This window comes from Perissodus microlepis, chromosome 7 (genome assembly GCF_051167445.1).
Source record: "Perissodus microlepis isolate ML-2025 ecotype Zambia chromosome 7, ASM5116744v1, whole genome shotgun sequence".
Classification (NCBI taxonomy): domain Eukaryota; kingdom Metazoa; phylum Chordata; class Actinopteri; order Cichliformes; family Cichlidae; genus Perissodus; species Perissodus microlepis.
Genome location: NC_140467.1, coordinates 64,139,421 through 64,164,622, shown reverse-complemented (window position 1 = coordinate 64,164,622; position 25,202 = coordinate 64,139,421). Strand labels below are relative to the sequence as shown.

At 44.1% G+C, this 25,202-nt stretch overlaps 2 protein-coding genes across 3 annotated transcripts; both read left to right on the top strand.

The window, feature by feature from the left end:
- The first annotated feature begins 113 nt into the window (after positions 1 to 113).
- LOC146384638 (protein FAM3C) lies at positions 114 to 18,692 on the top strand. Of its 2 annotated transcripts, none has more exons than XM_084936653.1 (10): positions 114 to 1,258; positions 8,706 to 8,744; positions 14,747 to 14,827; positions 14,991 to 15,062; positions 15,155 to 15,263; positions 15,417 to 15,475; positions 15,780 to 15,830; positions 15,903 to 15,987; positions 16,291 to 16,417; positions 16,877 to 18,692. In XM_084936653.1, exons 1-10 carry the CDS (start codon positions 1,204 to 1,206, stop codon positions 16,964 to 16,966), a joined length of 768 nt encoding a protein of 255 aa, XP_084792779.1. In that variant the 5' UTR covers positions 114 to 1,203; the 3' UTR covers positions 16,967 to 18,692. The 2 variants fall into 2 exon arrangements, with proteins under 2 accessions (XP_084792779.1, XP_084792778.1); XM_084936652.1 differs by lacking the exon at positions 114 to 1,258 and adding an exon at positions 6,669 to 7,702.
- A 1,291-nt stretch (positions 18,693 to 19,983) lies between these two features.
- On the top strand, positions 19,984 to 25,131 carry actr6 (actin related protein 6). The gene is made up of 11 exons (XM_084936647.1): positions 19,984 to 20,215; positions 20,960 to 21,077; positions 21,157 to 21,225; positions 21,306 to 21,429; positions 21,597 to 21,732; positions 21,809 to 21,865; positions 22,968 to 23,066; positions 23,247 to 23,325; positions 23,483 to 23,654; positions 24,181 to 24,319; positions 24,456 to 25,131. The coding sequence occupies exons 1-11, from the start codon at positions 20,148 to 20,150 to the stop codon at positions 24,583 to 24,585; spliced, it is 1,191 nt and encodes a 396-aa protein (XP_084792773.1). The 5' UTR covers positions 19,984 to 20,147; the 3' UTR covers positions 24,586 to 25,131.
- The last annotated feature ends 71 nt before the right edge of the window (positions 25,132 to 25,202 follow it).

The window sequence follows — 25,202 nt, the reverse complement described above, 5'->3', positions numbered from 1 at the left end:
ACAGAGTGTTTTCTTTCTTCTCTTTAAGGAACTGAAAGGGTTCTGCAGGGTTCATCGGGAATAGTGAAAACTGAAGCAGGAACGGGCTGTTCCCGGGAATCCCTCACTGTGATCACACTCGTGTAAGATGATGCTTGTGTGCTTGAAGTGTCCAGACGAGCCTTTAATTAAAAACAAAACACCAATTTGTGACTGATGCCACTCGAACTGCACTGAGCAGCCGGATTTCAAAATAAAAGCTCCAGAGGGATTTTACGAGTTCTTCACAGTGATGCAGGGGGGAGGGGCAGGGGGGCAACGACTGACTTTACTAAACATTTTCAGGACAAATGGTTCCACTCCAGTCTAATTACACAAACTGGGAGGTGCAGCCCTGAACTTCCTGTACTCGGGTGCAGGGCAGCTGAATTCTTAGACCTCGGCAGATTTCCTTGTTGCTGCTGTCAGAACTCTGATCAGCACACCTGTCTACACCTAAACACCAATCATATCTTTGCACCTGGAGCAGGAGTGGGCACCTACAGCCTCGTTTCTGCTTTTGTTTTTCGCTTGCACATGTCCTACACTTACCACTGAGCCTGAACACAAATATTTAAAGATTCTCATCATGGGAAAAACACAAATGTAAATTGTAATCAGATTACTCTGAATTGCATGATTACATGGCGTTACGCCGGCGTTCATCACTTAGAGGACAGTAAAGTTGGTGCCTTCATTTTATTTAAATCCCGACGGCGACTTCCTGCCCCGAGGACGTCGTTTCCATATGAAAAACAGATGCGAGCACCAGACGCCATCGAAGCTGCTGCAGGTCTGTGGTCATGGCGTGCGCCGACTGAAGCCTCTGTGAGTAAAACGGGTTTGGCGAGTATGTCCTGTTTAAATGAAGCCAGGTGTTACAAATAAGAGGGCGTGTAACAGGGCCCTCAGCAGGCTTCCAGAAATTAACCAAGCAAAAGCTGGATTCCTGTTACAGCAGCCAAAATAATAAGTACAGCTGCGGTCAGCTATGTGAGGAACCCCGGAGCACGATGACCGTGCCGACGGGTTAGTGGACACTGGAGGTTTTACACCAGTGTAACCAGTAAACTACCAGTGTGTGTGGAGTAACCCCGACCTGCTGAGTCTGAGCTGCTGTAATCTACGCAGGTTTATTCGGCCCGGCCGTGTAAGCTTCTTAACTTATTATTGACGAGGAACCAAATGTGTGTTTACATCTGTGTGACAGGACGAGGAAGCGTCTGCTGCTCTGTGAGAGGTCAGTCTGATGTCACATGACACGGTCATTTACATAACCAGGCCATTCAACTTACCGTTAATAATAATAGAGGCAGGTCCATTCTAATGAGAGGACTTTTGTCGGCCTGCAGGTGTTTCATGTATTTCTACTAACCGTGACGTTATCTTGATGACTCTAGCGTCCTCGCTTGGGGGGGCGGAGCTGTTCTGATTGTTTTAAAAACTCTGTTCATGTTTCGCTCTTTTCTCTGTCGTTTTGTGTGAACTTGCTGAAGGAGGAACAATAACGACTTGAATCGTGTTTGAAAAGTGAAACTGAAGCGCGTCGAGGGTTTGATGTCGGGGATGTTCTCAAATGTAAATCGCCGCCTGACGACCAGACTAACGTTGAAGCACATTTCTGTCTCCAGCTTTTCAGTGTTAAAGAGGCTGCAGGTCATGTGACCTCTGTGGTACTGTCAGGTTTTCTATAGAAAACGTAAAACATGCCTTTTGTTTGCTGTCTCGGTGCCGTTTGTCTCCTGGAGGAAATAAAGATCAGCATTGATTAAAAAGTGTTGTTTTTACTGTGTGAGGACAGGAAGCAGGAACCTGCAGGTTTGGATTATAAGTCGTGTTTCAGACGCTTCACTGTTACGCAGTTTATGCTGAAAATGAGGCCGACGGTAAAAACAGACGGGCTGTAACAGCCAGGTGTGACGGCCCTCACCTTTATGCCGCATCAGCGTGGAGCTGCTGGGTTTGTTCCACACATACGTTTCACATATTTGACTAAACGAGGTCCCTGAAACTGACGGAGCTCTCCTCCTGGCATCAAACCCATGGTTGACGTCACGGTGTGACGTACATCTTTTATATACAGTCCAGGGGCGGATCTAGAGAAATTTTCTTAGGGTGGCAAAGAAATCAAATGGGTGGCAAAATCAAAGCCTTTTTTTCCCCAAACACTCGTGCAGGTGGTTACATATGGTTAAATGATTCAAATGCAGTAAGTATACACGTTTTTCATATAAATATAGTCTAGAACTTAATTATTGTCTGTAGCCCACATGATTACACACTTTAGTTACATAAAACATGAGTTTTGATGCTATGTACTGTACAGCCTGTATGATAAATAAACATGTAGCCCAATAAGTATAAACTCCAGAAAGCTACACAACATGGGGCGCTTCATTTACAAACACAAGTCTAACTTAAGTTTCACTGTTTTTGTTAGAAAACAGTCACATTGTTACAGCTTAAATTACACAAAATGTCAGAAATCTGCACTGTCATGAACAAACATGTAAACCTAATTTTTCATGATTTGTTGGATTAACCCTCTGAGGTCTGAAATACAACCGGACATTTGTGACTCCTTTTGAGTTTACGTTTGTATTTCACCCTCAGATTGTTTCATTTTATTTTTCCCCCGTTGCCTTGTTTGGTATCTTTTCAGCTCAACTGACTTTAGTTGTTTTGTCACTGACATACTGCATTAGTGTTACTGATCTGAAATCACACAAAGAACTTAAGATCCTAGTAGTATTTTTACTGTAAAAAAACCACAGACATGTTGAGTAAATGTTTATAACTTGAAATGCAAATATAAAATGTACATTTTGTAAACATAAACAACTATTTATCTAAAAATGCAGCCAATACACCGTTTTTTTCATTTTGTACAACCATTTAAAAATATTACTAAAACTAAAATGAGAGAACAATCAGGTGTCGCAATAAGATGCCCCACAAATGATGTGCGCCAGTAAAAAACAAGTTTGTCCACCAAAAGACAGAAGAGCGCAGGGATAAACCTGCAGGCCTGACAACAGCAGGTGTATCACTCCGCTGGTTTTCTACTTAGTGACAGTGTTTACGTTGCAAATGTGCCTCTGTGACATTCATTAGTGCCCTCACTGACACACTAAACAAAACGACTACACAACAGAACAGCTACACAACACAACACACTAAGTAAACACTCCACACTAAACGTCACAAATCTCCCACATCTAACCCCTCTCTCTCTCTCTCTCTCTCTCTCGCTCTCTCTCTCTCTGTCTCTCTGCCGTTACCGTCACTCCCCAAACTTTTCCCTCTTCCTAAACAACCAAATCCCACATGTTGACTTCTTTTTTTTAAATTGGTCGACATGGTGCATTTTTCCACCAATAGGAAAGAGGTGGCTTTTTTCCTTTCTTTACTGTTTTCGCGCTGTCCTTACAAAACGCTTGAAACACACACACACAAACGTGACGACAGTATTTAGAAAAAGCGTGGCTGATATATATGATCATAACTCTGGATTTACTGGCCTGTAATTAAAATGTAAAAACTTTGAAGTCCGAACTTTCAAAGTGGCTGAAACAGAGACTCAGCGTGGCTGCAGCTTGTTGCTGTGTCAGCTTACATCAGTCATGTGATTTGGAGGCGCAGCGTGTCCGTGGACCACAGAGGGTTAATAACACTCACCTTCCTTCCATTTCCAGAGTGTAACATCCACCCACCTGTGTAAAATCCGAAACCCACCTGGTGTTGTTCAAACTGTGCTCTGGCACCATCATAAGCATCGCTTGCTGCTGAAAACAAGAAAAAAGCCGGTCCTGCTATGGGCTCTGTGTTGCCAACTCCTCAGTAAGGAAAATCGCTATTGGCTGTCCTAAAAGTCGCTAGAAGTCGCTAAATGACGTCATCGCCTAATTTGCATAATTGGTCATGCTAATCTAATTGTAACCTATGTTGTTGGAGAGAGAAATAACATCGTGGAAGAGACATAAAGTGAGTAAAAAACGTCCTAAATGCATTTAGAGTTTATTTAGAACTACAAATTAAATTTCTTTTAGCAATTATTGTTTTTTTTAATGTCACAATTCCAACCCTGCTCCTTTACCCGGGCTTGGACGGGCAAAAGTGACCCGAAATAGGCACTCTGGTGGAGTTACTTTGTGTGTGTGTGTGTTTACAAGTAGTTTTAAACCTTGTGATCCACAAAACAGCATAAGAGTAAAAGAAGAACTGACTGCGTTACAGCACCCGCTGCTTGTTGAGAGTAAAAGCGATACGCGCTTTCACGTCTTTTTTTAGGGGTCTGAAAACTCGCTAAATATAGCGACAAAGTCGCTAAGTTGGCAACACTGTATGGGCTGAACCATTTGTTACTGGTGCAGGGGGGAACACTATGCAATATATTCAGTTTTAGCCTTTATATTCACTGTTGACTGTAACTACGCTCAAACTCTTAATGCTATCTTATTTTAATAAACAACACTGTCATATGCAAAACTGGGGTGGCACTTGGGGTGGCAAGTACGGTGGCCCCTAGAGACAAAGCACGTACAAACTCCAAAACACTTGCAAACTCCAAAACACTTGCAAACTCCAAAACACAACGGAAGTGCTCCAGGACGCTAGGGGCAGTGTTGAGCTTTTGTTACCTAGTAACTACACAAGCCAGGAAGTACCAATGATTTGGGCTGTATCCCAATTCAGGGTCTGCAGCCTTAAAGGCCGCATTTTAAGGCCGATTACGTCACAGCGACACGACGAAGGCTGTCCCGATTCAAAGGCTGCTCGAAATGCGGCCCTCAAATGCGTCCTTAATTTCCCTGAATTTTAAGGATGGGCCCAACATATCCCAGATTTCATAGCGCGGCGGTGGTGTGGATAATTTTGCCGAAAAAAACGGCGGAAGCGGAGTCGCCGAAGAGTAAACTTTCAGAAGTAAGTACTGAATATTATGTCACTTATTTATGCGCAAATGTTTTTATAATGAAGAACATTAAAACATTCCTGTTGGCCACATGTCGGGAAAGTTGTGTGACATTAGCGATGTTTGTACTAACTTGGTTTTAAAGCCTTTACTTCAAAATATGCGCCGTTCAATAGTTGACTTTAATCTGACAGAGAATGTGATGATTTCATGGATAATTAAAGTCAGTCATATATCCACAAACACAACAAGCTGAGAGTCAGTGATGCTGCTCGGTTTGCAGTCCTGAATATCACGGCACAAGCAGGATTCACTGCACTGTTAATGTTAGCTGTGTTATATTGCTGCCTCTGTTCGGTGGTGTCGAGCCAAACGGACTTTAACGTGTGTTTGAACGAGCTGACGGTTCACTCGTTAAGCTGAAAGAAAGATGCTTTAATCACAGCAGTCACACATGTGTCCACTGGACCATCTGGAACTCTTCTTGTTTACACTCGTAATAACACAAACACTAAATCCTGCTTCTCTGCTGCTGTTGTGTAGCAGTGTGTACACCTGAGACTGTCACCTGTCTGTCTGTCCTGCACTCTCTCTCTGTTTCTTTCTCTCTGATTGTGGAATAAAAGTATGAACATGTGTTTATAAGTTACACTTGTGTTTGAATCCTGCAGCTTATCACACATTTGATTTCCATGTGTGACGACTGCAAGTGTCCAGAGTGAGGACAGACTGAGGGACCCACTGCTGCACATCATCTGTGAGGCTTTGCAGCCCTGATGATCCACCAGGACAAACTCAGCAGTGTGTGAGGAAGAGGAGGAGGAAGAGCCAGCAGCAGCTGACAGATGGAGAGAATAGACAGACTGTTCCCTGTTTGTGAAGGACTGCTAGGAAAGTTTAACATAACTGTCTGTCCTGAATCAGTCTTATTAGGTAATGTTCAAATAATGTGATCATCCAGTGTTTTCAGTGTGGGAGAAAGTACTCAGGGCCTTCAAGTTACACACTATGAAAGGCAGCAACAAGTTTAATGTTCAGAAACCTAAAGTCTGTATCAGCAGCAGAATGGAGCTAAAAATAAATGTTTGTTTCAGTTCTATGAAGCTTTGAGTATTTTGGATCAGTAGCTGCTGTGTTTGTTGCATCATATTGCTGTAATTGTTTATATGCTTTATATATTCTGAGCTAAGTTGATCTATAGTGTTACATCATATTCTATAAGGATGTTATGTGTTTGTAGACTTTCTGCCCAGTTTGACCCATTTAGCAGAAGTCAGCCTGTTTAAGGCTCTGATATCTATTCTGTGTGACTTAAAGCAGTTATGACATGGTCTGATTTTCTCACCCAATAAAGGAATATTTCATATATCAGTCTACTCTTCATTCTATCAGACACAGTTATCACAGCTCGTACATTTGCTTTTTACACATATATGTAAGCAATGAGCCAAATTTAGTAATGCCAACATACTGAAGGAACAACATTTGTCTCTTATATATGATACACCTATATATGCACTGTCAAAGACACTTGTCTTTGAGTGAAGATTTAAGGTGATAAGACATATAAATAACTGCAACTTGAATCTGTACTGAAGCTCAGTATTTGACACAGAGTTCATGTTCACTGCTGTAATAGCTAATAATGATTAATATAATAACTTTAATATTGGCCATATTATATTTACATTACCAAGGTGATATGACTTTAGTCTCATGAACAACATCAGCTAATTGTTATTTACTAACTAATCTTAAATGACTGTTCAGTCCAGAAATGAAGCCCAAAAATCATGTTTTACTGTCCTGTGGTCTCAGCCTCAGATACTCATCAAATCACACAAAGCTCGTGTAGAAACAAACACACAAATTACCAAAATATGTTCTCCTTCATTTCTGTCAAACAAAGTTGTATGACACGTTTCCAGCGGTTAGTATCATGGTTGCTAGGCAACCTGGGAAGCGAGACGGAGACTAGACCGTCCCATACAGACAAACTTGCCGTTTATTTTGCAAATCCAGCTCAACACTGCCCCTAGCGTCCTGGAGCACTTCCGTTGTGTTTTGGAGTTTGTACGTGTTTTGGAGTTTGTACGTGTTTTGGAGTTTGTACGTGTTTTGGAGTTTGTACGTGCTTTGGAGTTTGTACGTGCTTTGTCTCTAGGGGCCACCGTAGGCAAGGGATCATTTTAGGGTGGCACTTGCCACCCCATGCCACCCTTCTAGATCCGCCCCTGATACAGTCTCAGGTTTGTTTATTAACTGGAACTTCACGGGTGGGCGGAGGGATACAAACCTGGGGTTTAAAGACTCAGGAATGAGTTGCGCGGTTTTGTGTTCAGTAACAGGCACTACTTATCTGGTTTTACGGTACGTTTGTTTCTGTTACTGCGCAGACTCTATTCTTGTGAAAATGGGACGGGTGGGTTTGACGGCACAGTGCACGGAGCGTGGCTCCAGCTGTACCTGCACGTCGTGAGGTTGGTGCCTGTGAGACAAACACAGCTGTGAGCTCCGTTTGTTCCTTCATCAAACAGGTGGGAACGTTACACCTGTCCTTTATTCACGCGCACTCTGACCCACCTGCGAGCTTCTGATTGGCTGAGAGGAGAGGCGGTCGGTGGCACTCCTCGTTGTCGGAGATGCTCACCGTCAGAGTCGGTCAGTCTGCCTTTTCTTCCTCTGAGGTGTGTGTGTGGGGCGTGATTTCTCACCATCACGGTGGGAAAGAGCTGCGAGAGCTGCTGTACCTGCGCGGGTGTCACACAGGTAACGTGCGGTGTGGTTTGGTTTCTTTTCCTCGGCTGAAAATATGAAGAAAGCGCATCTTTACGCAGCTTGGCAGCACCTGTGCAGGTGTACCCGGTGTTGTGCTAAAAACTGATTTCCAATGTTTCTGTGTATTTTTTATGTGTAATATCTTTACATATGTTCGTAAATAGACTTCGGTGAACAGGGTTTACAAAGGGGTTATATAGAAAATGTTGTTTGTGGCTCAAGATGACTTTATGTCATCCATGAGGGATGCATTTGACACATGTTTCACATATTATAGCCCAACAAGTTACTTATAGCAATTTAAATACGAGGAATCAGTTTTTGGCAAATACCGGAAATCAGTTTTTGGCAGACGATCACTTTTTGGCACAACACCCGGCAAGCAAGTTTAGCTTTAGCAAGTTTCCAAACATTCATGAAGTCTTTGACTGAAGGTTTGACAGCTCTGCTCAGGTGTTTGTAGTTTCTGTGGAGCGCGCTCAGGTGCAGAGTCTCGGGCCGGTGTTGTGCCGAAAAGTGATTTCCAGTATTTAACCTGCTGTGAAGCTCGAAACATTTCAAACATAGGCTGAATGCTTCCTCTTGAGAATGACATCTTGATAAACAGTATTCCTGTCACAAAGTAGTAGTTTGGGGCCGTGGCTTTTATAGATCCTTTATTTGTCCTGTTGAAGTCTGAGTGACATTAAAATGTATTTTTAAGAGTCACAGCAGGTCTGCGGACGGATTTTACATGGATCGGTTATGAAGGTGGTTTAAAAACTGGCGGTTTTAACATTTTCTACAGAAGCTCTTTGCTCCACAGACTTTAGTGAGCATTATTTACTGTGTAAGTAAAGACATGGACGGGCAGCACACTTGAGAGCGCTCGGCGTGTCCCGGTGGGTGTGCGAGACGCATCCACAGCTTTAGTCCCACAGGAACATCACAGCTGAGATGTGAACACGAGCATGTCTGACGAGTCCTGACGTTTCCACCCGTTTGTCTCAAACAGGGAAACGAAGCACGATGCAGCGCGCGGTCCGCCGGGGAAGTAAGTTTCTTTCTGTCTTCACCTGCGTGCGCGTGTGTCTGTGCGCGCGCGCGCGCTTTCTGACGCTCCTCATTGATTTGCTTCGTCCTTCACTCTTTGGCTGTGTCCCACTTCAGGGTCTGCAGCCTTAAAGTCCACAAGGGCCGCGTACTCAAAGACCGCTAAGGCCGGAAGTGCGAGGCTGTGAAATGGGGCGGTCTAGCCTCCGTCGCGCAGCCCAGGTTGCCTAGCAACCATGATACTAACAGCTGGAAACGTGTCCTACAGCTTTGTTTGACAGAAATGAAGGAGAACATCTTTTGTTCATTTGTTTGTTTGTTTCTACATGAGCTTTGATCATTCTCTGTAAGATTAAGCTCAGCTATTGAACGGCGTATATTTTAAAGTAAAGGCTGTAAAACCAAGTTAGTACAAACGTCACTAATGTCACATGACTTTGCCGACATGTGGCCAACAGGAATGTTTTAATGTTCTTCGTTATTAAACATTTGCACATAAATAAGTGACATAATATTCAGTACCTACTTAAAGTTCACTCTTCGGGCGCCCCTCATCCGCCGTTTTTTATCGGCAAAATTATCCACACCCACCCCGCGCTATGCATTCTGGGATATGTTGGGCCACGAAGTCTACACCGCCACATCCTTAAAATTCAGGGAAATGAAGGACGCATTTGAGGGCCGCATTTCGAGCAGCCTTCGTCGCGTCGCTGTGACGTAATCGGCCTTAAAATGCGGCCTTTAAGGCTGCAGACCCTGAACTGGGACACAGCCTTTATCTTCTTCCTGTTTGTCTGAGTCTTCCTCCATACTGATGGTCCTCCCACTGCACGGAAGCTTGTTTCTGCCTCAAAGTCAAATTTTGAGAGAAGCCAAAATGTTAAATGTTTAGTGTGTAAAATCTCGCCTCTAGCTGTCAGTAGACTGCAGACTGCAAATTTGAGATAATCACCGGAAATTCGACTTAACAGCCGATTATTGTCCGACATGTCAGCTTCTGAAACTTGTAAGATCATAACCTAAAAGTTCCATGTAGGGCAGAAACAGTTTTTATCTTTAATTGGTAGAAACGAGCTTCAGGCAGACTTCAGGTTAACGGGCTTTCACACGTGTGCGGCTGCTATGTTTTCTAATATTTCAGGGGCACTACCCGGAAAAAGAGTTGGGCTTAAACAAAGCTCTGTTTTAGTCACAGTTAACTTCGGGTGATCGCTCTTCAGCACAGCAGGCAGATGTTTCCTGTAGTGAGAGCACATCTGTGAGAAAGAACACCGGTGTTCACCTCACCTTTGCTTGTGCAGCTCACCTGCGCACAAAGAAATGCAGGCGGAAGCCATTACAATGATGGATGACGAACATCTTAACCAAGATAATCTGAGCAAATATTTGATTGCGTTTTATTTACACAGGGCTCTAGACTAACTTTTTGCCATGGGCATACCGGTACACCTAACTTTAAAAAGTTAGGCGTACCGGCACAAAAGTTAGGCGCACACAAATTTTATAATAATTTATATAATATAATGTGTTTTTCTGGATACACTGTGCTTTTTCAGCATTCAAAGATTGATGACACCGTGTCAGAGCACTGGCTATGAATTTCAGAAGGATCAGGCCTTAACAGAAAAGTTAGCAATAGTTCTTTTCCTATTACAGCTACATCCACTTCTGTCGTGCCTAGGCTGCTCACTAGGGCTGAGTATCATCACTGATTTCTATAATCCGTTCGATTCCGGTTTTCAAAGTCCCGATTCGATTCAACTTAGCCTCAGACAGTCAGAAATATTATAATTCTGATCATTTATCAGTACTGACTTCATCAGAATTGTGAACATCACAGCAGATGCCTTTGTGTGAAAGTAACTGAGAATAAAACACAGAAAAACATGAAGGAGATTTTCCTGGTCTGGCTTTTTATAGCAGATAACCTTAAAAATATTCTACAATGTTCTGCATATAAAGTTTAAATTTCTTCAGTGTTGAACAACAGAAAAAATAGGCTTTCTTGTCCGAGGTCATTTAAGTGAAAAAAAGAAAAAGAAAAGAAAAAGAAAAGAAAAAGACAGCAGCCGACAGCGCTGTAACCAACGGTAGACTGGTGGGTAATAAGCGAATGAATAATACAGAAAACAGAGATCGGAGACGGGAAACTGTTCTTGAAGTACAGAGAGAGATAGAGAGAGAGCTAGCTGTGCATGAAGTGTGATTTTAATAGTCGTGGAAGCGTGTCCGTCTACGGGCCGTCGGGTGAGAAAGCGGAGAAAGACAAAGTTGATTCTGATGCGTCGGTTCCGCTCCGTGTTTACGTCTTTGTGTGGAATCCGTGTACCTGCTCTCATCTGCTGTTTGGTTGTTGTTGAAATGGTTTTGTGAGCTTTAATCTGAGAATTCTGGCGTTTCTGGCAAAACACAGTTATATTTAAAAGTCGATTCGGATTTAATGAATTGATATCGCTTTATTCAAGCTACTCACCTCCCACTTCCACCTGCACTTTCAACTGGACCACGGCCAATCAGAGAGGTCCCACCCCTTACTATCTCTGATTGGTTTAGTCCACGATAGGGGCAAAATGTGTGTCTGTTGTTGACCACAGGGAAGGTTGCAGATTTTTTTTTTTTTTTTTTTTTTTTTTTGCTACCCGAACAGTTGGTCGCACAGGTGCAACCAAATATTTTTTTTTAGTCGCACCACTGAAAAATTTGGTCGCATTTGCGACCAAATTGGTCGCACTCTAGAGCCCTGTTACAAAGCAATAATTCACAACAAAGCGCGTGGGCCTGTGTCCGGTTCACTTTAATTTGATATAAACATTTAAAACTGAAACATTCATGTTTACCGTGGCTGTAATAAACCAGCCACAGTCACTGGTTTGCATTCTTTCCATTTATTTGAAGTGGGTCTTATCATTTATTGACAGTGTTGGTCAAGTTACTTGAAAAAAGTAATCAGTAACTAATTACTGATTACTTCCCCAAAAAAGTAATCCCGTTACTTTACTGATTACTTATTTTCAAAAGTAATTAATTACTTAGTTACTTTTTAAAACACGATTTACAACCTGAATAGGTGATAAAGTGATAGATCTTTCAGCCCAATTCTACTTTTTCTGCATAATCCATCATACAAAATGTAATCAAATGGAAAAGTCTCTTTTTAAAACTTGTTTTATTAGTTTTAATCTTTTAACTTTATGCATCAAGCAAACATTAAATTAACATTCTCTGACTGGAAGAAATTAGTTTAACATTTAAACCTATTTTCTGCACATTCCAGCACATAAAATAAAATGTTTTTTGTGTTTACACTCAGTCTTTCAAATAGATGCAAGTAAAACACAGCAGAAAATAAATAAAGTCAAAGACTAGCGGTCCTGTTGCTCTATTTCCACCTGTAAAGCAGGAGTGGGGCAGGCGGAGGTTTACCCTGGTGCAGGTGAGCCGCAGCGGTCAGTGGAAGAATCCGCGAGTTTCTCTGTGAGTTTCCCATTACGTCGTAGCTACTCGGAGCTTGTTTAGGGTTTTTTTCGCTGTAAAAAGAAGTTTTCTTCCCACGCACAGCGGACACTAATGTTTTTGTCACTTTTTATGGAATCAAACTCAAAGTAAGGTCAGTACTTCCACGCTTTAAACGCTGCACGCTCATACTCTCTCCGCACTCGATATATGATCCATTGTTGATCTGCACACAGCTGTTGTCACGAACGTCGCACTCGCTTACGTCACTGTCATGAGACATTCTCGCAAAAAAAATCACGGTTTTAGTAACGCAGTAACGCAGCGTTCCTACGGGAAAGTAACAGTAATCTAATTACCGTTTTTGCAATAGTAATCCCTTACTTTACTCGTTACTTGAAAAAAGTAATCAGATTACAGTAACGCGTTACAAGTAACGCGTTACTGCCCATCTCTGTTTATTGACTTTCACGGTCTGGTTGTTGAACCTATCTCTAATGGTCGGCTATGTACCACAGGCCTTCAAGCTGGCTGTGGTTAAACCTTTACTCAAAAAGCCATCTCTAGACCCAGCAGTCTTAGCTAATTATAGGCCAATCTCCAACCTTCCTTTCATATCAAACATCCTTGAAAGAGTAGTTGTCAAACAGCTAACAGATCATCTGCAGAGGAATGGTTTATTTGAAGAGTTTCAGTCAGGTTTCAGAGCTCATCACAGCACAGAAACAGCTTTAGTGAAGGTTACAAATGATCTTCTTATGGCCTCTGACAGTGGACTCATCTCTGTGCTTGTCCTGCTAGACCTCAGTGCAGCGTTCGATACTGTCGACCATAATATCCTATTAGAGCGATTAGAACATGCTGTAGGTATTACAGGTACTGCACTGCAGTGGTTTGTATCATATCTATCTAATAGACTCCAATTTGTGCATGTAAATGGAGAGTCCTCTTCACACACTGAGGTTAATTATGGAGTTCCACAGGGTTCAGTGCTAGGACCAATTCTGTTTACATTATACATGCTTCCCTTAGGCAGCATCATTAGAAGACATAGCATACATTTTCACTGCTATGCAGATGACACCCAGCTCTATCTGTCCATGAAGCCAGATAACACACACCAATGAGTTAAACTGCAGGAATGTCTTAAAGACATAAAGACCTGGATGGCCGCTAACTTTCTGCTTCTTAATTCAGATCAAACTGAGGTTATTGTACTCGGCCCTGAAAATCTTAGAAATATGGTATCTAACCAGATTCATACTCTGGATGGCATTACCTTGGCCTCCAGTAACGCTGTGAGGAACCTTGGAGTCATTTTTGACCAGGACATGTCCTTCAACGCACATATTAAACAAACATGTAAGACTGCTTTCTTCCATTTGTGCAACATCTCTAAAGTTAGAAATATCCTGTCTCAGAGTGACGCTGAAAAACTAGTTCATGCATTTATTACTTCCAGGCTGGACGACTGTAATTCATTATTATCAGGATGTCCAAAAAACTCACTGAAAAGCCTTCAGCTAATCCAAAATGCTGCAGCAAGAGTCCTGACAGGGACTAGAAGGAGAGAGCAGATTTCTCCTGTTTTGGCTTCCCTTCATTGGCTTCCTGTTAAATCCAGAATTGAATTCAAAATCCTGCTCCTCACATACAAGGTCTTAAATAATCAGGCCCCATCTTATCTTAATGACCTTGTAGTACCATATCACCCTATTAGAGCACTTCGCTCTCGCTCTGCAGGCCTACTTGTTGTTCCTAGAGTATTTAAAAGTAGAATGGGAGGCAGAGCCTTCAGTTTTCAGGCCCCTCTTCTGTGGAACCAGCTTCCAGTTTGGATTCAGGAGACAGAAACTATCTCTACTTTTAAGATTAGGCTTAAAACTTTCCTTTTTGCTAAAGCATATAGTTAGGGCTGGACCAGGTGACCCTGAATCCTCCCTTAGTTATGCTGCAATAGACGTAGGCTGCCGGGGGATTCCCATGATGCATTGAGTTTTTCCTTTCCAGTCACCTTTCTCACTCACTATGTGTTAACAGACCTCTCTGCATTGAATCATATCTGTTATTAACCTCTGTCTCTCTTCCACAGCATGTCTTTATCCTGTCTTCCTTCTCTCACCCCAACCAATCACAGCAGATGGCCCCGCCCCTCCCTGAGCCTGGTTCTGCCGGAGGTTTCTTCCTGTTAAAAGGGAGTTTTTCCTTCCCACTGTCGCCAAAGTGCTTGCTCATAGGGGGTCATATGATTGTTGGGTTTTTCTCTGTATCTATGAAGCGCCTTGAGGCGACTTTTGTTGTGATTTGGCGCTATATAAATAAAATTGAATTGAATTGAATTGAATTGATTTTATTTACTTCTAAAAAAACTGGAAACATTTTCCAAAACAGTCCAAATCGTTTGACAAAGAGAAACGTTAAAGATAAAAGCGAGTGTGTGAGGATATCAGACGTGTTTCTCATGCCTGTGATGCGTGAAACTGTCCTGCAGCTCATCAGGTGCGACCGCCTCACACAGCGTGCTAACGACACTTCGTGTGCCTCCCTCAGGTGTTTTGCTGTGGCTGATGGTGGTCGCGTGTGTGATCGCTGTCGTCGTCTTCCTGCAGCAGTACAACGTCTCGTTTGAAGGTGAGAGTGCATGAAGCACGACACGGATCTACTGACTGTAGCGCCCGAGGACGGTCGCACCTTCAGCTTCGCTCTCAGACCGGATGTTTCGGATTCGTATTAAAGCAAAGAAAAACCTGTTTCTGTAAATCTAATGAGTGTCGTTTTGTTTCTGTCCTCGCAGGTCGTTGGCAGAAATTACCCAAGCTCACCAATTTCTTCCCTCGCGAAGCCAAAATATCCGGCAATCGTTCAGGTCAGAGGTCACTCGAGCTGATTGGGAGGCGTCAGCTGACCCAGAGGAGCAGGTGGAGGATAATAATGAGGCTTTTTCTTTCCTCCCTTCAGCTGGTGTATGTGGTACTCCAAGAGAGTGTCCTGCACATGAGATCAGTTTCTACATCCACAGCGGAGCCGCCAACGTCGTCCCCGCGGCCATCTGCGTCCAAAACAAACTGTAGGCGCTTCCTCGCTGCCTCCTTTCCTCAGCGTGTCTCTCTGGCGTCCTATCAGACCTTGTCCTCGCATGCTTGTTGTGTCGTGTTCTGCATCTCTTTGTTTTAAACTTTTTTTTTCTTTGTGCTAACGTGCAGACTGTGCCTCTCCTCAGGGTTCTGGGAACTGCGCTGAACAACGCTGGAGGAGGAATAAACATCGTTATCCTAAACGGTGAGTGTGCTCCTGTGCAAAGGGCTTCATCTGGCGCCTGAATGAAATGTGCACAGTGCAGCCTCACAGCTCCCACAGCTGCTGATTAAGAATCGAGACGGCTCCTTCTTTTCTTTTGGTTTCTGGTGTTTCGTTTTTCTCTTTTGACTGCTTTATTCTTATTTCTAAACCTTTACTTTTTTAAGAATTAGTCTTAAGATTTTCTTTGGAAATGCATTCAATCATCAAATGAATGGGCGGAGCTTCTCTCCTGGTGTTCTGCCCTGATCCCGTGTGAGGTGATACCTTCGTTTTTCTCTGGCAGGTAAAATGGGAGAAGTCCTGAAGACGGATCACTATAACATGTACAGCGGAGGTGAGTGAAGACAACCCGAGCAGACTCGTGTCAGTGGTTGGAGGCGGAGCTTTTATCATGTTTGTGTTGCAGATGTGAAACCGTTCATTCAGCTACTGAAGAGCATCGAGACAGGCTCCATCGTTATAATGGCGTCCTACGACGAACCCTCAACAAAGTAAGAGTCTCCTCCTCTGATCACTTCTGACGGGAGCTCAGACTCTTCTCTGGGTTCTTGTTCTTGCACAGTAATCGAGGACCAAACGCAGCACGGATGCTGTATCGTGTTCCGTGTTCGTCCGTTTTATAAAACGGGACAGAGCTTTTCCAGGCAGGGGTGGAGTTTGTGTTTCTGAGGCTCCGGCTTTGTCTCAGCTGTCAGCTCAGTCTCTGTGTTGTCTTCATATTGAGGTGAAAGGCGCTGCCTCCACCCGTGTCGAAGCTGTTAACGCACTGCTCCACCCTCTGTGTGTTTCTGCAGGTTAAACAACGAGCTCAAGAATCTGATTGCTGAACTGGGAAGCTCTCGCATCCACTCGCTGGGATACAGGGACAACTGGGTGTTTGTTGGTGGCAAAGGAGTAACGGGGAAGAGCACCTTTGAGAAGGTAGATTAGTCTGAAGGCCTTGAGCCTGCTCTGGCTTCATCGTGGAAATGTGTGCACTCGTGCATGTAAAGCATTAAATGCTCACGTGGGATGGTGAGGATCAGGGTCCTGACCCAGGACGTAGGTGTGATCCCTGAGGGAGCAGGTATCAGGTTTCCCCTGATAGTGGAGAGGTGGCCCAAATGCTGGCTGTGAGTCCTGACCAATCACAACCATCCTGAACTGATCTCCACTTCTTCTTTTTTGTTGTTGTGTTTTTGTTAGTGTCTGAGCTCTTAGCCAGTCTTTAGGAGGAGATGTGCTCTATAGCAGCAACAACGAGACAAACCAGGCTCAGCCTGAGCACACGTGTCAGACGTGAAAGGCTCTGTAGAAGCCGAGGAGAGCGCCGTGCGGCCTGTAACCTTGCTCAGCATGTTAGAGACTGTCCTCATCACCTCCTCGCTCTCTCTCTTCCAGCACGTGAAGAGCGACTCGGCAACCAACAAATACGACGGCTGGCCCGAGATGATCGGGCTGGAGGGCTGCGTCCCCAAATACCTGGAGTGACGGGCGAGGCTGCGGATGCACGGCCGGTGATTTAGAGACTGATCTGGGACCAGCAAGTTGTGCAAACCAAATCCAGGTGAACCCACCTGCTCTGTCTTGTCTGTGTGAGGCTTTCATGGAAGCTGGACTCTGTCTCCGTCTGCTGCTGGGAATAAAAAAAAAACGGGAAGCCAGGTGAGCTGTGCAGTAAGAGAGCGGATGACCTCCTGAAGGTTTCTGACATCCAGCCTCTCCTGAAGCGCTGCAGGCACCATCACTGGAACCAGAATCTCCAGATTTTATCTTCGAGTCCTCCCAGAGCAGCTCGGCCGCACCTTCCAGTTTGTTTCTTTGTTATTGTTTTAAGTGTTGCTTTGATTTCTTAAGAATGACAGACTCTGACAGAGACCGGTGACATCAAACCAGCCAGGATCACACACAGGTCTGGGGAGGTTTCTGGACTTTTTTGAACGTGCATTTCTATTTTTATTGTGTCCTTTCTTGAGTTTAAGGTTATTACAAAGTGAATTAGTTGCTGGGCTGTGGGTCTGCACGTGTGGGATGTTTCGTGGTTGTTGGTTTGTTTACATTAAAAATGAAAGGAAGCGAATGAAGAAGATGCTGATGCTTTGACTCCGGAGGAAGACAATGATTTTGAGGCTAGATGGAGGTTACCCGGTTCTGCCTGAAGCTTCTTCCTGTTTAAAGGGAGTTTTTCCTTCCTTCTGTCACCAAGTGCTTGCTCACAGGGGGCTGTCTGATTGTTGGGTTTCTCTGTTTTATTGTAGGATCTTTACTGCACAATAAAAGGTGTTTGAGGCCACTGTTGTGGGTTTGTACTATATGAATAAAGTTGACTTGAACTGAAGAACAAACTCTCTCAGACGCTTTCACGCTGCTGCCTCGGCAAACAGAGAATTTCACACTTCCTTGAGTCACATCCTGCAGCAGCAGACTCATTGTTCATTGTTTTTCTTTGTGAGTAAATGTGACTCAGGGACAAACATGACGACAGCTACCTGTAAAAAGGTGAGTGAAGTTTACACAGTCATCAGAGCGTCCTGTCCTCACACGTGGACGACAGATTTCATTTCGAGGATTGAAGCAGGAGAAAAAGCATCAGAAAGGATCAAGCACCTCATTTTCTGCTTTGTTTCATTTCGGGAAACAATAGAATAGCACTTTGTGCGTACAACAGAATTATGGGTGCAAACACAATAAACGTGTGTGTGGTGTTTGTTAACAGTCTAAAGAAGCTGTTTGTCCCCAGTTTGTCTTTTCTGCATGAAATAATGGAGGAAATCATTTTATTACTGCACAGAATAAAGATCCACTCCCAGGTGATGGTTTAAATATTCAGGAGCATAAAGCGGCGAGTCAGTGCCTGCCTACCTGCCGGCTCGACACACCTGCAGACGTGATTTATGCTTCAGTTGTGTTTTATGTTTGCATGACAGTTGGAGTGTGAAAAGTTGACGGTTCAGTGTGATCGCCGTCATTTGTTTAACCTCTGTGGGCAAAGGGTGAAAGACATACGTGAACAGCTCGGGTGTGTTTCAGTGAGATTTCTAATTTTTCAAAAACGTCCCAAGAGAGGAACTGTGTTTTTATATTGGAGGTATGGAAGGGTGGTGCAGGACAGATGGGTTGAAGCTCTGAGCCCCCTCCTGTTTGAGACGGGTGAGGTCAGGCAGGAGTCTCTGAGAGCAGGCGTAGGAGCGCCTGTGTGGGTGGAGGCGTGCTCTGAAGAGAAGAGGAATGAAAGACGTGTGTGTGAATGAGAAGGAGACAGGGGAGGGGTTAACGTGAAAGGAGCAGAAGTAGAAGAGTTCAAATATCTCGGGTCAACCATCCGAGGAGAGCTGAGGAAGGCTGCACAGGATGGAGATATTAGAGCAGGGGTGTCAAAGTGAAATGAGCTGTGGGCCGCTGTCGTCTCATTGGACGGCCACTTTAGTGTGCAAGTAGTACAAAACAAACAAACAAACCAGAAATATTTTCTAAAATGTTTTGTTTAAATTTCAAATATTGTATAACAAGACAAAACCGCAAACGTGAATTCAGATTTATTTTTCCTCACTCTTAACTAACTGAAGCCTTTTGTTGAACCACCAAATAAACGCATGAGTTTGTGACTCTGTCACTGAACCAACAGCATGTTTGTGCTCTCTGCTCGTTTTGCCTTCATATTCAATCATTTTTGGCTTTTTAAAAGACTCATTTTAACATTTCACTCAACAACAAACAAATCCTCCCTAACAAAAAAGTCACTTCAATGACCAAACTGCGTTATATTTCTTCATGTCAGTATACGGGCTGTGACTTTGAAACCCCTGTATTAGACAGCGAATGATGACGATGGAGCTGGCAGGCAGGAGGAAAAGAGAAAGACCTCAGAGAAGGTTCGTGGATATAGTGACGGAGGAGGATGCTGGAACAGGAGGAGATGGTCCTCTGAGAAAACTAAAGGGAGCAGCTGAAAGCAAAAGAAGAAGAAAAAGGGTTTTCTCTGTGATTGTGCAGATTTTAGAAACATTAAAAAATGTGGTGTGGCGACCCACTACATGGTTCCACTCACACCCAAGTTTGGAGGAGGGGTTCTTGTTGTGTTTGGGCGCGATATGCTCAGTTGATGTATGGAGGTGAATAAAGTTTGACAAAGCTGACATGTCGGACAAAAACTGGAGCTCCCGTGTCGTGTGTCCCAAGCCTCCATAGTGGCATGAAATGTAAATATTCAAATAAATTACATCAACATTATGCTGAAAGACAATAATTAACTAAATGCACTTAGTTTAAAGGAAAAGTCGTATTTGGGCGGTTATTTTGTTTATAACTTCCGATTAATGTCATTTAATTCCACTCTGAAGGGCAAAAGAGACTAAAAGTTAACGGAACAAAGGAGGCGGAACAAAAGCAAGATGCTGTTTCCACCCGAACATTTTTTTTAAAGCACAGTCAAAAACATTGTTTCTGATTGGCTGGTCGAGCTGCAAAGAAGCATAAAGGCTAAGATGTGAAGATCTGATTGGCTGTCCATCCGCCACAAACCGAGAGGACGACAAATTTGATTGACCGAAGGAGTTCGTAAAGTTCTAATGGCGGATTGTCGCTGAAAATGTGAAATGCGTTTTGTTTTTGTTTATTTCTGGATTAATCTGAGTTTATAAATGCATTTAATGTGAGCATTTCCGCCTCTGAAATGGCGACATTAGTTTTGGATAACGGAGCGTACACGGCGAAGATCGGATACAGCCAGGAGAAAGTCAGGTGAGATGTTAGCATGACAGCTAACGTTGCGGCTAATTAAAATAATAATAATTAAACTGAAGAGGCGTAAAAATAATTTAGACTTTAAGCGACCTAACCTCTGTGTAAAAAAGTCAAACCCTCACGCCAGATTCTATTTAAAATCTCTCAGTTTAAGGAATAAAATGTATTTCATTAAAAACGCTTTCTTATTTTTTTCTTTATAGACCAAATATAAACTCTCAAAGTCATCTTATAAATGTATAACAGCTAAGGGTGTTATACATTTCTAATAGTTTTTTTGCAAGGTTTTTTTTATTAAGTTAACTCTTAGGGGAGGCTTATTTTTCCAGTGTGCGTCACGTAAAACAAAATCAATAAGAATTTACTCGAACTTTTGCATACAGCTGTACATGATGGCGAAGACACAACACACTGAATTTCATAAGGACAATTTTTTTTCCAAAGCTATAATCCATGAGGGAATTGAGAAAAATATAAATTTGTACATGTCTAAGAGAAAAAATGGTCACATTTACAAGATAAGCAGATTTATAAGAAAAAACATGAAAATGTTTCAATGAACATTTGCAAATTTGGTGGGTGGAATGAAACAAACTGCCAAATTTATGAAGGGAAACAGTTGCAATAAAAACATTTAAAAAAATTAGAGTAAAAATGAGCAAATGTATGAGAATAAAAAAATCATGTGGTTGGTAGAATAATGAGCGGCCCTGACGTGGACCTTCTCTCTGTCCCTCTCAGCGTCATCCCAAACTGCCAGTTTCGCTCAAAGACGTCCAGGTTAAAAACCTTCACTGCAAACCAGCTGGATGAGATCAAAGATCCTTCGGGGCTCTTCTACATCCTCCCCTTCCAGAAGGTGAAGTCACGTAAGGGTGAAGCAGCTTCGGCCTGGCGTCAGACTGTCTCATTTCCACCGTTTCTCTTCGTGTCTTCAGGGTTACCTGGTGAACTGGGACGTCCAGAGGAAGGTGTGGGACCACCTGTTTGGAAAGGAGATGTTTAAGGTGACTCCACCCCTCATCGCTGTGGTGTGTTTGACTGAGCTCTTCCTGTGGTGGAGGCTGACCCTGTTTTCTGGGTGCAGGTGGATTTTGCAGACACGAGCGTCGTCATCACCGAGCCCTACTTCAACTTCACCTCCATTCAAGAGTCCATGAACGAGATCCTGTTTGAGGAGTACCAGTTCCAGTCGGCACTCAGGATCAATGGTGAGTCCTCATCCTGTTAGATTTCCTGTTACTTTCAGAATAAAAGCCTGGCATCTCGTTTTAGTAAGAGTGGCGCTCGTAAACTGTAAAAAACGGTAAAACTGAGCTGCTGATTTCGGGCAGTCAGGGAAGCTTTCTTTGAATGATTTCCCACTTTGTTCCTCTAGCCGGCTCTCTTAGTGCTCATCACTACTTCCACACAAACCCCTCCGAGCTCTGCTGCATGGTGGTGGACACCGGGTTCTCCTTCACCCACGTCGCCCCCTACTGCCGCAGCAGGAAAATGAAGGAGGGCATCTGCAGGTTAGATGACGCGACCCTGCAGACGCAGCAGCGATAACACCAACAGCAGCAACCTGATGCCTGTTTTTCCTTTTAGGATCAACGTGGGAGGGAAGCTGCTGACCAATCACCTGAAGGAGATCATCTCTTATCGGTAAGTCGTTGTACTTTGTGACGCCGGCACCTCGGCCGGAGTAACTCTGGGCTTTTATTGAACTGTTCTTTTTCTCGGGTGGAATAATTGTGGCACAGACATCCTTAATGACTTTAAAACACAGGTGTCAATTTATTTTCAACTTTCTCTGATCCACACTGTGTGTGTGTGTGTGTGTGTGTGTGTGTGTGTGTGTGTGTGTGTGTGTGTGTGTGTGTGTGTGTGTGTGTGTGTGTGTGTGTGTATGTTATCATCAAGCTTCTTCATAATTCTGATGAATATGATCTTTAATAGAGTTCATGCTGGTTGGTTTCCTGCCTTTAAACACATTTTCAGCAGGGTTGAAGTTGTAGCTTCTATTCTGTTCCGCAGCTTAATGCTAAGCTGCTTTATCCAAAACCAGTTCTGATGTGTGTTTGGGATCATTGTCCTGCTGGAACACCCGACTGTGTCCAGCTGCTGATCTGAGGTGTAATTGCAGATTTTGGAGTCCGTCCTCCTTCATCACTCCATCCACTTTGTCTAATGTACCAGAACCACGGCCCAGAGCGTGACGCTACCGCCACCATGCGTCACAGCTGCAGTGCTCTCAGGGTTGAAAGCCTCACCTTTGCTCCTCCAATCAGCTCCACCTTTGTCTCGTCCGACCATCAAACTTTTCTCCAGACGCCGTTTGGCTCGTCCACGTGGGCAGCTGCAGATTTCAGTTGAGCTCGTTGATTTTGGAGCAGGAGCTTCTTTCTTGGTCCATGGAGATGTGAGACTGGCTTCACTGCAGACAGTGATGCTGGTGTTCCAGCAGATTCCAGTCCACAGCAGGCTTGATCCTGGGTGTTCCTGAACATCCTAACAGTTTCCTGTCATCTGAGGGGGACAGTCTGGGTCTCTCCCAGACCTCAGTGGGGACAGATCTGAGTAACTTGTGGAGTCCATCGCTGCCTCTGGTTCTGATTCGGCAATCCTCCTCTGAACAGGTGTTTAGTGTTCAGGTGACTCTTTAGCTGATGACGGTCCATGCAGCCGTAACACAGGAAGCTCGTCACACTCGTTCAGATTTAAAGAATTAAATAAAAAGTAAAATGATTCCTGTTTGTTTTTACAGTCAGCTGCATGTGATGGACGAGACTCACGTGATCAACCAGGTGAAGGAGGACGTGTGCTACGTCTCGCAGCAGTTCTACAAGGACATGGAGATCGCCCAGTAAGCAGCAAGCTTTAGCCTGAGCTTCATATCCTGATCTGGGACTCTACAGTGTGACAGGGTTTCAGTGTTTTATCCTACGTTAGTCCTACGTTAACAGCTGGATTGTGAGTCCCTGTGTCAGAGTGTAAATGCACAGCAGCTGCTGGTTAACGCTGGACACCTGCTGTGGTTTGTCAGGGCCAAGGGCGAGGAGAACACGGTGATGAGGGATTACGTGCTTCCAGATTTCAGCTCCATTAAGAAAGGCTTCTGCAAGGTGAGAGACCCTCAGCAGGAGAGCTCGTCTTAACGCGCTGTCAGTGAGAGCGTGTCGCTGTGATCCAGTCACGTGGCTTTGTCCTCATTTTGGCAGGATCTTCAGTGTGTGTGTGTGAATGACACATTCGTGGCTCTCTGGTGTTTCTGCTCACCAGCCCCGTGAGGAGATGGTCTTCAGTGGGAAGTACAAAACAGGAGAGCAGATCCTGAGGCTGGCCAACGAGCGCTTCGCCGTCCCCGAGATGCTCTTCCACCCGTCCGACATCGGGATCCAGGAGATGGGAATCCCAGAGGCCATCGTCCACTCGGTGGAGTCGCTGCCTGAAGGTCAGTGGTTGATCCACGGCGGCGTGCCGGGGTCACCGAAACACAGATTTATGAATGAAACGGATTCTGTGAGCTTAGAGAAGAAAACCCAGTTCGATTCCCAGCCTGCATGTCGGTCCTGCTCTCTTCCCACATTCCTGTCACATACACGACATATACAACTTCAATAATAATGCTAATAAATAAAATAATTTAATTATACAGTAATGTAATCATATAAAAGTATATTTAATCAAAACCACCAGACGTTCAGCTTCCTGTCCGTCGTCACTGTCGCTGCCCAATAAGAATCAAAATAAAGTGTAAACGTAAAATCTCATAATCCAAAATAAATCAAGTGTAGATGTACTACTCATCATTTTTCTGTCATAAAGCAGAAACTCGTTTCTGTTTTAAAGCTGCAGACCAATAAAACCTGAATGTGACAGTTAAATAAAGTACTCTGACACTTTTAAAGACGGCCTGCGGGTGGCGCTGTGAGGAACAGCAGCTCAGCGTTTTGGTAAACGTGTGAATCTGTCCTCAGAGATGCAGCCGCACTTCTACCGGAACGTCGTGCTGACCGGAGGGAACACGCTGTTTCCCGGCTTCAGAGAGCGGCTGGAGGCGGAGCTGCGGGCGCTGGTCCCCGCCCACCTGCCCGTGTCTGTCGTGTTTCCTGCAAAGTAAGTGCTCCTCATCCTCAGAGCCTCAAAATCTTCACGAAGTGGCGTTAGAGATGAGTAAACGTGGTTGGTTAGCCGACCTGCGGATGCTGCTGTCCGATGACGGAGACTTTAACGCTGTGTTTGTATCTCGCAGTCCCGTCTGTTACGCCTGGGAGGGCGGGAAGCTGCTGGCTCATAACCCCGACTATGACGAGATGGTGGTGATGCGGGAGGACTACGAGGAGAACGGGCACTGCATCTGCGAGGAGAAGTTCGACATTTAGGAGTTCAAACTGAGCAGTAACATCGATAGAGATGATTTGACTTATTCCACTTTCACACGTGTCCTGCTACCACAGCAACAGTGTGTGTAAAGTGTGGAGTCTGGGTGGGGCAGGTTTACAGGTGGGTGGAGACTGAGGGTCCCCAAACCTGCAGGTCTGGATGCTCCTTGGACGGCGGGCTCGGGGCATTCAAACCACTGCTGCTGTCTTCCTGACGTTTATCCCCGAGAACCTGCAGCAGCCGCCTGCCTCCACCTCTGCTGGCTCAGTGGAGACGGAGGTGTGCCCGCCGCCGGGAGATAAAAGGCCCAGGGTCGAAGTCATGGCTCATAAATGTGATGTTTCAGCTCTTTATTTAAACTTGGGAATAAAAGTGAGTGAGCAGTCCCAGATAATCACTGAATGAATAAACTGTAAGTGGACGAGACATTAGTCAGAAAACTTCTTTTGTTTTTACAGTATTTTTAATGTTTGTGTTCTTTGTATGTAAATCTTAATTTGCATTTATTAAATACAATAATAAAAAAAAAAAAACTTCAGTGTTCATTTTTGAGTGTTTTTTTTTTTTTTTTTTTTTATATCTTTTGATATCTTGAATTGTTTAGAGGGTTTGGATT